Here is a 12500-nt window from a genome sequence, read left to right on the forward strand (position 1 = left end):
AATGGAACCTCGGATCGCTGGTACTATAGCATTTAAACGTTCTACACATCATATTTTTCTGTCAAGTGGACTTTTAGCTTTAAAAAATTAATTAAAAATAATTTAAAATGGGAAAATGCCTATTAGTGTTTTGAGTAGTTCTATCGTTTCAGTTTGTAACGCATATGTATGCGTAGACTGAGACGAGTATGGAGTGTCTGAAGCCCGGTAGTAATAACTTGACGGAGACTTACATTAAAAGTTTGAAGATATGCTCTTGGCAAAAGTAAGTGTTTAATTAAAGTTTATGACACGTTGATCAACTTATAAACTCCAAACATAAATATTTTACTGCTGTACTCTGAAAAACACGTTTTAACAATTTTGGCCAGAAAACTCGCCCTTTGAATATTAATCGATTTAACTTATCTTCAATTTATCAAAATCTCTAAAACCTGAAGCGAGTGAAATGACCCTCATCTCGTCAAAAACTCCCATACCTGGGACTTCACTATAGTCGATCGATATTTGAAGGACAAGTTTTCAGGCCCAAAATTTTAAAACGTACTTTTTCATAGTAGATGCAGCAGTATTATAAGTGTTAAAAATAACATGAGTACTTACGAAGTATTACAATGCTAATACTGTTCAAGAAACGCCGAAATTGTTACACAAGAAGTAAAATCGTTTTGATGAAATCTTCATGCCACTTTCGAAAGATAAACACAATTTTAACTTAAGTCTTGAACAACTTTATTCCTTTGGTCGGTTGGTGCTTTTCATGTACTGAATTTTTAATGAATTTGAGGACATGCGTTGTACAAACGGTTATTTATTATCATGTTATACATTGTTGTAATAGAATGTAGCAGTATGTGTTTATATAACAAGTTAAGACTCAAGTTCATTGCTATTATGAGCCATTGTTATTTTGTAGAAGACCTATCTTTAAAAATTATATTTTCCTTGTGTGCACTGTTTATCAGTCTTCTTTCTCTTTGTTGAACAAAATGAATTGACCCATTTATAAAACAAATTTTCTCTATAAATTTCTATTTAAATCTTCTGCATGAGAATAATGATACATGAATGTCGTTTTATATTATTTCACTTGTTCACTGCCGTACTCTCGAAAAACGAAGACCCAGGTTTGAGAGTATTTGATAAGATGAGGGTCATTTAAAGTCCCAGGTTTGAAAGTTTTGCCAAGATGAGGGTGATTTAAATCGATTCACATTTGAAGGACGAGTTTTCTGCCCAAGTTTTTAAATAGGCTCTTTCCAGAATTTGGCAGTTTACTGGTTAAATAAATAATATAACTTACCCAGTTTGCTAAATCGTCTACAATCAATTTACCTACACCGGTTCAAAATTCAAATGAATTTAAAGCACTGTCCATTAAAAAAATCAAATGTGATAATATGACGAACCCAGGTTACTCGGGCTACATTTCACTACTTCTCTAATTCAATTTGCTATCTTATACATACTGTTTATTTGTACTCATTTAAAAAATATAAAGCCACGCGCTTCAATTCTAATTTAATATTTAAAGTCGTTGTCTAAGTTAAGATTAAGATACAACAAAATTATGAGAGGAAGATGATTTGAAAGGGGTCTCGCCGTGTGATTACCTCACAGATTCCCTTTCCTGTCTTTTCCCAGCTTTCTTTCTCTTGTATTGATTAAACTCACACTTTAACACTCTGTTTTAACGACACCACTTTTAATTCTACTCTTGACGCTAAACAGGTTTAAGGAAAGGGGAGACAATTTCTTTAAGTGGAGGTAAAAATACTGAAGAGTTTTCTAACTTTCTAATCTCCTCGATTCTTAAAAAACTCGAGAGGCGTCAAGTGTGTCTGCTGTGTTCCTGTAATGTTATCGGTGCTAGCAGTCAAAGAGGTTTGTTGGATGCTTAGCTTATTTCTCCGATTTTACTCACTAATAATTTAGAGATATACAGATGTAATTATTGTTGTCTGGGTTTCTGACCGAGCGATGTTTAGGAAGTTTGTGGAGAATTTTGAAACGAGTTTAATTTCTTTTTTTTATATAACAAAGAGCAAGCTACTTCTTCAGCACGAGACTAAAATACGTTTGGAAATGAACAATGTGAAATTCGGTGATGTGGAAATACGCTTTTCAAAAAAGAAAAAAAGAAAATAATTGCTACCGTCTTTTTCCTTTATATCTTTTTCATCCTCTTAATCCTCCTATTTGTTATCGAAATCCTTCTCCTCCTACACATCCTCCTCCTGCTCCTCAGCATCTACCTCCTCCACCTCCTCATCTTCCATTATTATTATCATCATCATCATCATCATCATCACCAATTTGACGTGATAACCATCACCTTCGTTTTCATCATCATCATCATCATCATCATCATCATCATCATCATCATCATCTTCATCATCATCATCATCATCATCATCATCATCATCATCATCATCCTCATCATCATCTTCATCCTCATCATCATCATCATCATCATCATCATCATCATCATCATCATCATCATCTTCATCATCATCATCATCATCATCATCATCATCATCATCATCATCATCATCATTATCATTCTCATCATCATCTTCATCATCATCATCATCATCTTCATCATCATCATCATCATCATCATCATCATCTTCATCTTCAACTCTCTTACTGTCTCTCAGGACAACAATGGCCAACACATTTATTATCATCAACATCTTCCACCACAGTAACGGCAACAGTAACAATAACAAATACAACAATAGCAACAACATATCATTTGACAAAAATAAATATAAAAAGAAAACCCAGACATTTTATCAATGATGCTATTTTATGTCATGAAAAATGTAACATAATTGTAATAACAATCAAAACAACTAACGGAGTATCAATAGATAACTGTGAAAAAATCATTGCCTAATATTATTTAGGAATTATTCAACTCAAATTATATACAAAATATACAAAACTAAATAAGATTGTATATCAATACTAACCCGACAAGCATTATAAATAGGCCTGTCCGATTAACCACTTGACTCTTGAAACACACGTATTTAAAAAATTGGCCAGAAAACTCGTCCTTCAAATATCATTCGATTTAAATGGCCTCATCTTAGCAAGAACTCTCAAACCTGAGCCCTCGCGAGGTTCTAGATTTGATAGTTTTTACCAATATGACGGTCATTTAAATTGATCGATATTTGAAGGACGAGTTTTCTGGTCAAAAGTTAAATACGCGTCTTTCCAGAGTACGAATGTTAACTGGTTAATTATCTATTTTTAGACAAAGAGTATCATTTCATCATGATGATCCAAAAGTAAAAAAAAATTATTGCAACAAAATCGGTTATTTCCCATGACCTTAGAGAGCAGTGATTGTCTATAATTTCTTACCGTGGTATCAATTTGGGACAAAGATAGCAAGGATGAAAAATATCAATTTAAAAATGCGAATTAAAATATCATCTCCCCTTTTTAACCCTCTCCTTACCAACAACAGGAAAATCGTCACATTCGTATGATACAACCTACAGTTTTCTCATTCTGATGTCTCTTGTACATCACAAAATTTAAAGAAATGCTTTGATTACAGCTATAAATACTAAACACTGTGTTGAAGACATCATTTTGCTGAACAACATTCTGTATAGAATGCACTTAGATCTAATACTTTTTTATTTGGTTGGGAAAAGACTATTTTTGTGTCGGGTGGGTGTGAATTTTCGGGGGAAATTCTAAAAATGGCTGGGAAGGAGGGAGTTAAGCAACAAGCTTTAAAAAATTATTTGAAAAAGAAAGAACATTTTTCAATGTTATCAATCAGATCACTCGCTTCACACGGACAGGGACCAAGATTGATCCCGGGTGCAGTCGAGATTCTTTCCGACCCCACCGGTCCACCCAGCAGTGAATGGGTAGCTGAGTCTGTTAGATTTGGCGTAAAGTACTTTGCGATAGACTAGCGTTCTATTCAATGGATAGCAAGCAATTGCTATTGTTTTTATTTCACGCTACAGAAACCGTGATAAACTCCGACTCCATGGGCCAATGGCTCTGAGGGACTACTTTAATGTCATCAATAAAATAATAGTAGGATCTTTGGAAACAAATAGACGTCTACGATCTACGCTTATTGCAGTATCTAAAATTAGGATATGTGGGTATGTGGTCTAGTGGTTTGACACTCGACTTCGAATCGGAAAGTACAGGATTCGATTGCCGCTCTGAGCGGCAGATAGTTGAATCCTTGGAAAAGACTTTTTAATCACATTCTCTTACCGTATTCATGTGTAAAATGAGTACCTACAGCGTTGTCTCTGTCCAAAAAGAAAATGTATTATCGCCTAAAAAGCGCCACGTGTAGTTCTCTGTTGCCGTTGGCTTTCGACCTCCTATAAAGCGCAAAAATCTGACCCATTGTCTCAATGGGGTGCTATGTCTGATGAACTAGACGCCGACAAGTGAATATCTCCAAATTTTAAGGTTTTTACTATGAGAAGGCTACAAAGAAAATGTTTGCTTTTATATAGTGCAATACCAACTAAATGTGCTGAAAGCGCTTTACAAGTGGTCCTAAATCAGTAGCAACATTGAACGTGTGGTGTTATTTTCATTAGTTTTTGACCTAAAGAACTCTATTTACTGGCCATGTACTCATTTCACATCCGATGAGGATATGTGAGCGAATACCTTATAAGATCTATCAACCTATCTATCTCTCTATACATATCGATCTCTCTTTCTAGCTAGCTATCTTTTCATTTCCTCCTATCCCACAAGTTCAAGATACAAACTCAGACATACACTCGCACACCAATAACTATCCACGTTCCAAGCACACAAAGCCGAACACACACACACACACGCACCCACCCACCCACCCACACACACACACACACAAACATACCCATTCACACACGCAATTACTCACAACCACAGACCGCTCAACATAAATTAATTTTCAAAACGAATGAATAAAATCATCACGATGGTTTGAATATAAAGTTATAAAACTTGTATTGGTTTTAGGCATCGAGTTACTGACTATAGCACAACTTTAGGAGTGCTACTATCAAGAACGATTGCCGAAAACCAGTTCAAAAATCATTTTATTACAACTTCTATTTGAGAGTAACAGTCAGCAAAGACTACTTTGGAATAAATTCAGAAAGGTTGTGATTATTTAATGGAACTTTTATAAGAGAAAATGCCATTAATTGACAAATCATCTGATTGTATCTTGTTTGACTGAACTTGTATTGCGTTGGTCACCATAACTTGTTATTATGCCACTTAAAATATAAAAACACTCTATAATAAAAACGCACGATGCGATGATTTTTGCTTCAAATTCAAAATTCAATAAAGGTCAATGATCATCGATAATTTCCCTTAGTCGTCTGTAATATGTATTACGAAAGTTTAAGGCCTCAAAAAGTAGTGCCCCCCCCCCCCACCTCCCCCGTTGCTACGTGCATTTATGGGCTTATAATGGTACCTAGCAACCGCTCTTTATCATTACTAAACAAGTGTAATAATTATTCTTATTGCATGTCAAATAAGTGATTAGTATAAACTAGACTAAATTTGATTTTTCCTCCCCTGTATTATAGTTCATGTTTTGTTCTGCTAAGTGGATGAAAGTTACGTGTAAATTAGTATTACATCACGGATCTATCATAACTCAGAAATATCCACACAACGTAAAGAATGAAATTGCATTTTAAAAAACTGATGAATAGTTTTTGAACAAACAAGTCATATTATAATGCCTCTTCCCTTATGATGAAGTGAATCGAGGAGTTGAGATTGCATGCGTGTTGAATATGGTATCCTATTATTGTTTAGTCTTTAATGGATTATTGTGAGATGGTTGATTTTCACTGACGACAAGAAATAATAATTCATCATTGTCTTTGTATCTGCTATGGCGATTGTTAAGACAAAAGACAAGAGTTGTCACCTAATTTCCAGCCATGGTGATTAGTTATCTTCATAAAACAACCACAGAGACAGATGTGTCAAACTGATCACATTGCATTTCTGTACTGATCATGTCGTTTAGAACAAAAGCAACATAGTTTACTGCTAGCTATATTATCAACCTTGCCAGTAAAGCAGTCTGCATTTAAATGTGCCTCCGTTGCCTTGGATGAATTAAATATTCTTTTGACTCGTGAACTTTTCATTCAACAGACGTTTCCGAAGTGGTAAATCGACAGGAAGTAAATCTACACTTCATTTGATTGTGTTCTTGCAGTCTTGAAATTGTCACCATCTCAACTAATTCTGAGACGCACAGCCGATGTACTCCGGGTACGTACATATAAAATGTCACCCCTTCATTTTGACGGTCCGGCTTAAAGAGGAGCCAGTCTTCAAGAGTTTTTAAAATCTAAAGAAAGAATGCAATTTCGGGTCACCACCATCGTGTTTGAGGCTGCATGAGGGGATGGCTATAGCCCGGTAAAACATTCATATTATTCACACTGGGAACGTTCAGATGACTAATGGAGTTATTATAGGAGCAGCTCATATTCATATTGACAGACATTGAATTTGCAAGCGTGGAAGCGATGGAATGCCCGCTGCCCGCAGAGTATCCGTAACCGTTCATAGACCCCATTGGATTGAGGCTACTCGGAGTCATGCCCATGGACATAGGATTGCCCATTCCTGATTGCATGGATAGATGGTGATGGTGATGGTCCGGCGTTTTAAGGGTAGTTCCCATTGAAGGACGTTGGCATGGAATCCCGTCTTTGACTAAAACAGGAACCGCAACCCGACGTGGAGACGGAAGAGGATTCAAATCTGCAAGACCCTTTTCCTGGCGAGCTCTTTTCAACTTGTATCGGTGATTCTGAAACCAAATTTTTACTTGGACAGGGGTTAGGCGAATTATACTGGCGAGATGCTCACGCTCTGGCGCGGAGAGGTATCTTTGTTGGCGAAAACGCCTTTCAAGTTCATATGTCTGAGCTTTTGAAAATAGAACTCTTCTTTTCCTTTTCTTGGGATGGTCGCCGTTTGAGTCGTTTAAGGAATCGGGATTTCCATCTTTGCCATTTATAGACTTGTCGTTGGAATTACCGGAGGCTGCATCGTCTTCATCGTCGTCGTCTTCGTCGTCTTCGTTGTCATCGTAACATTCTTTGATTGGAGAGGCAGCATTGCTGCTAGTGTTGTGACGGTGATTGGTATTGTCTTGTTGTGATGCGTCACTGTGGTGACCATCGTGGCTTGACGGGCTGCTCGTTGTGTGGACATGTGCACTGGGCGTCAGAAAATTCATATCTGAGAGAATAAAATAAACGAGATTAGATTTCTGACAGATTAAAAAAAATATATATTCTCAAATGATATTAATACAGTGAAGATTGCAATAAAACAATATCCACAATCTTCATTGTGGAGATGTGGGTGTAGGAGAAGGCAGGTCTTGTCTGGACGCCGGGTTGGATCATTCGTAGTCTGACATTTCACCATCAGCTGATTCCAGCATGATTGTATCTATGTACTGAGAGGAGAAAGAATCTGGTTTGCTAAAATCCTAACAAAAATTCATATCTCGAAACAAGAAAGGAGCAGAAATACTAGAGTCTCCAAAAGAAATTGATATATCGAGAAAAGGAATTGCTGGAGGAATACAGTCTAAACAAAAACTGAAGTGAGTAGAGAACTGCCAATGACATTAAGGAATACATTTTTTTTCAGAGATAGTAATCGAACACGGAACCCGATTTCAGCACCTGTCACTGCTTATAGCCACGTAGTTATTCACACACGAATCAAGTGGGATAATGTATATACAGTGCCCTACCCAAGGACCCAACACAGGGGCTAGAGTTTTGGCAATAATGTCACCCTACCAGTCAAGGACAATGTAAGATAATGCTTTACTTTGTAACAAGAAACGAGATTGTACCGCCAAGACATCAGCTACCTTTTAATTGTGTGAAGTCCATTTTGCACTCATTGACAATTTAACACAACCATCTAGAACTGAAGAAAAAATTCAGCAGAATAATCCATGAGTTATCTCTTATATAACGAAAATGCCTCGTGCACTCGTTGGCAGCCGTTCAAAGGACAGCCTGCTGGGTCTCTTGTCAAGGAACTTTAAAAGACTGGGAGAGTAATCACAATCGGGTCTGATAATCATTTTATCTCATGGAATTCAGTTTTAAGACCCATGTTATTGTCAACCTAGATTTCATGGTAAAGCTTTTATAACCTGTTATGAATTAGGGCTTTACGGAATTTGTACTCGTTTAAAATTAATAACTAAAAAATTGAGAGGATGTAATATTCATTCATCATTTTTTGCAACTTTAATGAAAATTGGAAAAAATAATATGGTGATCAATAATATAGCGATATTAAAATTATTGATATGACCATTGTTGTCATTTGCTTTTTGTCGAAGTGAGAGTTGTCAGAATATAGGCAATATGGTATTATAATTATCAATCTTTTTTATATTTCAAAAACATGCTCAACTAGAAGAGATCGATTAAATTTGTTCCCCTTTTTATTTAATAAAAAACATTTTACCTCCTTCAGGCATTTCCATGGGGACCCAGCACATGTGTTAAATTCATGTCAATAGTTTACAATTTTTCTATAAAGATTTACTTTCCAATACGTTTCACTTTATCAAAATTGCGACATGACATATTCGTTTTAAATTGAGATTGTGATATGACAGTGGGACAGGGCTATTGAAACTCCAGGTCACACAGGAACATCCCAAATATGAAATCCGAAGAACGAAAACTCTTGTGAAGAATCTTATAAGCATTAAATTATCCCATCTACCAAATGCCCTCTGTGGTATAGTGAGGGTATGTTTGACCGGTAATCAGGAGGTCTGAGGTTCCGTCCGCAGTCGAGGCCGCTTGATTTTATTTTGGGAGAATTTTCCCTTTTTATAATTGTTCTTTCTGCTTTGTCTGTCGCGGTTTAAGAGTTTCATCTGACACCAGTGCCTGCTTCCTATTTTGTCTATTCGATAATCCATAGCCTCTATTCGAACCTTGCCTTCCTATCCAAAAGCAAGTGATTGAGTGCTGCATCACCGTTTCTTTCTTAGTCATATTCAACATGGATCACAGTGTCATAATTCTACAGGCATATTTCTTCTCTTAACCAGCTAACTGGTACTTTATAAAGTAGAAAAGACGTTTAGTGGATATTGCGCTATATAGAAAGCTCAATTTTTAAATGCTGAACTACGGAAAAACATGGATTAAAAATTTGGCAGGAAAATTCGGTCTTCAAATTTCAATCCATTCAAATGACCCACATCTTGGCAAAAACTTTCAATCTTGGGACTTTGCGAAGTTATGTGTTTGGTATTTTTTAAAAAAAAATCTTATATTCATTTTTGTTTATTACTTTTTACAGTCCACAGCTTCTATCAACTTAGTAATACTTAAACGTTAGGATACACGCCTCATCTGGCTAAGATGACAATTTCCTTTCTATGTGTTAAGTTTTCATGATTGATTTTTTAAATGACTGAAATACCAAAACAATGATTGCTTTGACTCGTCATGTTATAGGAAAAAGAATTGTGGCAGTGTAAAAAGGTAGAATAATACATTCTGACATGAAAAGTAGGACGTACTATTATTGTCGGGTTCATAGTCACTAAACGTTTTTCATTAGATGTGAGATTAGGAAAAAGAATTTTGGCAGTGTAAAAAGGTAGAATAATACATTCTGACATGGAAAGTAGGAAGTATTATTATTGTCGGGTTCATAGTCACTAAACGTTTTTCTTTAGATGTGGGATTGTTATAGACTTTTTGATAAAACAATCTGACATCTAAGAAAGGAAGAAAAAAACATGCCGTGGCGTCTATTGTTGTTACACTGATTTTTTTTTCTTTTATTGAGCTTTGTGTCTTTTTTTATGTCGCGTAATATCCACTAAATGTGCTCAAAGCGCTTTACAAGGGGTCCCTGGCAAGCAACAACATTTAACATGTAAAACGGGACATGATGCCTGTTAGGCGATATTACAATTTTTTCGCACAGAGACAACGCTGTTAAAGGCCAGGTACTCATTTGATACCTGAGTACGGTGAGAGAATGTGAGTAAAGAGCCTTCAGCAAGGACTCAACTATGCGCCGAGCGAGGCTTGAACCCAGGACCTTCCGGTTCGAAATCGAGTGTCATACCACTAGACCACATAACCGTATACAATTTTAAAATATTGGCCAGAAAAATCGTCCTTCATATTCTCGATCGATTTAAATGACCCTCAGTTTAGGAAAAACTCTCAAACCTGGGATCTCGCGAGGTTTCTTGAGATTAAAACAGAACCAAACTCTGGCTCCATAAAGAAGTCAATTCCCTTCATTCATGGTCTATTCTATCATTTAAGCTCAACATTGATATTTTTAGCGTCAAGTTCATAAAACCGTTTAGAGACAACTGCCCACAAATTCACAAATGGTAATTCCAACGTCTGATTCTTTTTTTTAATGGTTAGACAGACTATAATATATATATATATATATATATATAATATATATATATATATATATATATATATAGAGAGAGAGAGAGAGAGAGAGAGAGAGAGAGAGAGATATTTCGCAGTCGCTGTTACTTTCAATCCATTATATGTTTTTGTTTTGCTTTGTTTTGTTTTGTTTACTAAAATATCTTATGTACTAGAATCTACGTGCATATATATATTTACAGGTCCGACAACCCAAATTGTCATGGGCTCATTGTTGTAAGGGAAATATTCTCAAACCCACCCAAAATATTGTCCATTAGAACGATGTTAAATCAAACCCATAACCGCGTTCGATTATCAGACCTATGTAGACATTCAAAACTCATTGTTGTAATAGAAATACTCTTAAACCAATGAAAAAAATTATTGTCATTTACAATAATGTTAAACTAAGCCCTTAATTGCGGCTATGTGGTCTAGTGGTATGACACTCGCTTTCGTATCGCAAGGTACGGGGTTCGAGCCTCACTCGACACATAGTTGAGTCTTTGGAGAAGGCTCTTTATTCACATTCTCTCACCGTACTCAGGTGTAAAATGAGTACCTGGCCGTTAACAGCGTTGTCCCTGTCCGAAATAATTGTAATATCGCCTAATATGCGTCATGTACCATCCTACATGTTAAATGTTGCTGTTGACCAGGGACCCTTTGTAAAGCGCATTAAACAAGTTAAGTGGATATTGCACTATAGAAAAGATCAATTTTTAAAAATATAATTGCGTTCAAATGTCAGACCTGCAAATAAGTACACGTTGACTTGAATCCCATAATGATGATCAATTCTACCACAGTCTTTTCCTACTGTGCCTTATCGATATATTACGGACGCCCTTATCATGAATTGGGATTCCCCAACCACACAACAGAAATCTGAAATTTGATTTATAACTGGTTTTTTTTTATTGTCTACTAGAAAATATTCAGTTCCTTATACTTAGACTGGAAGCGTAATAGCATATTTCATCAATGATATGTTTTAAAGGTTTAATACTTAGCTTTTCTGTCCGCCAGATTAATCGCACCAAAATACAAACCTATAATAATATTACGTAACCTTTAACATTTATAGTCTGTTAGAGGGAATTTAGTGAGAACTAATCGGCCGACTGGAGGTCTAAAATCAATAACAAAGGGTAGAGTGACGTTCATTTATCCATTCTATAATAATATATTCTGTATATGTTTGGATGAAAAAAAAATCAAAATAAAAAATCGTGTTTCTTATTTCTTTGTAGACGTCTAGGTTCATAATCCAGTAAAAATGATTATCGCGATCTTTTTTATTTATTTATTTTTTTTTTTTTGAAGTATTTTGAAAAGTTGTTTAAAATGTGGTTTGCTTAGAATGATAAATCTACTTTCATTGCTGATATTAAACATTAAAATGAATAGCTAGTTTTATTTAGCTTTAGAAAAAGCTTTGAAAACATCGAAAAAGTTATTGCTCTGTCTATGTCTACTAGCTCTCACACGCATATTTACTAAATTAAGCAATAAATCGACTTTGCTTGATATCAATTTATTTCATTTCTTTTCTGTATATTACCCTATCCGTCTTTTCCACTCCCCACAACCTGATGATTTTCAATTCATTACTTCCCTTTTCTTCATCCACTATGGACCGTAACCAGTTAACTGTCGTAATCTGGAAAAACATGGCCAGAAAACTCGCCCTTCAAATATCTATCAATTTAAACGACCTTCTTCTGGACAAAACCTCTCAAACCAAGGTCTTTACTCCATGATTTAAATGAAATGCCATTTTGGATGTTTAGGTTCCATGCTCAAGAAATACTTCATGAATACAGATCAATCATATTTATGTATATACCACAATCTAATAAGAAATACTGACCCTTAATTTTCACGATTTATATATAATTATTGTTATATTTTGTTCACACGTACTCACCCGCACACATATATAAACACATATATTATACACACATTTACACATATACACACACAAACCACAAAACC

The 12500-nt window shown here is 35.5% G+C and overlaps 1 protein-coding gene across 1 annotated transcript in view; it reads right to left on the reverse strand.

The window, feature by feature from the left end:
• Positions 1 to 2793: 2793 nt before the first annotated feature.
• The window catches only part of LOC144973945 (uncharacterized), a 16857-nt gene continuing 7150 nt past the window's right edge, over positions 2794 to 12500 (reverse strand). Inside the window, exon 3 of the mRNA XM_078916836.1 lies at positions 2794 to 7281. Coding sequence (XP_078772962.1) covers positions 6404 to 7281 — 878 coding nt within the window. The 3' untranslated portion in view covers positions 2794 to 6403. The remainder of the gene's footprint in view (positions 7282 to 12500) is intronic.

The sequence above is a fragment of the Berghia stephanieae genome, chromosome 1, assembly GCF_034508935.2.
Source record: "Berghia stephanieae isolate SIO BIC M18660-M18661 chromosome 1, UCSD_Bste_1.3, whole genome shotgun sequence".
NCBI classification, from domain to species: Eukaryota; Metazoa; Mollusca; class Gastropoda; order Nudibranchia; family Aeolidiidae; genus Berghia; species Berghia stephanieae.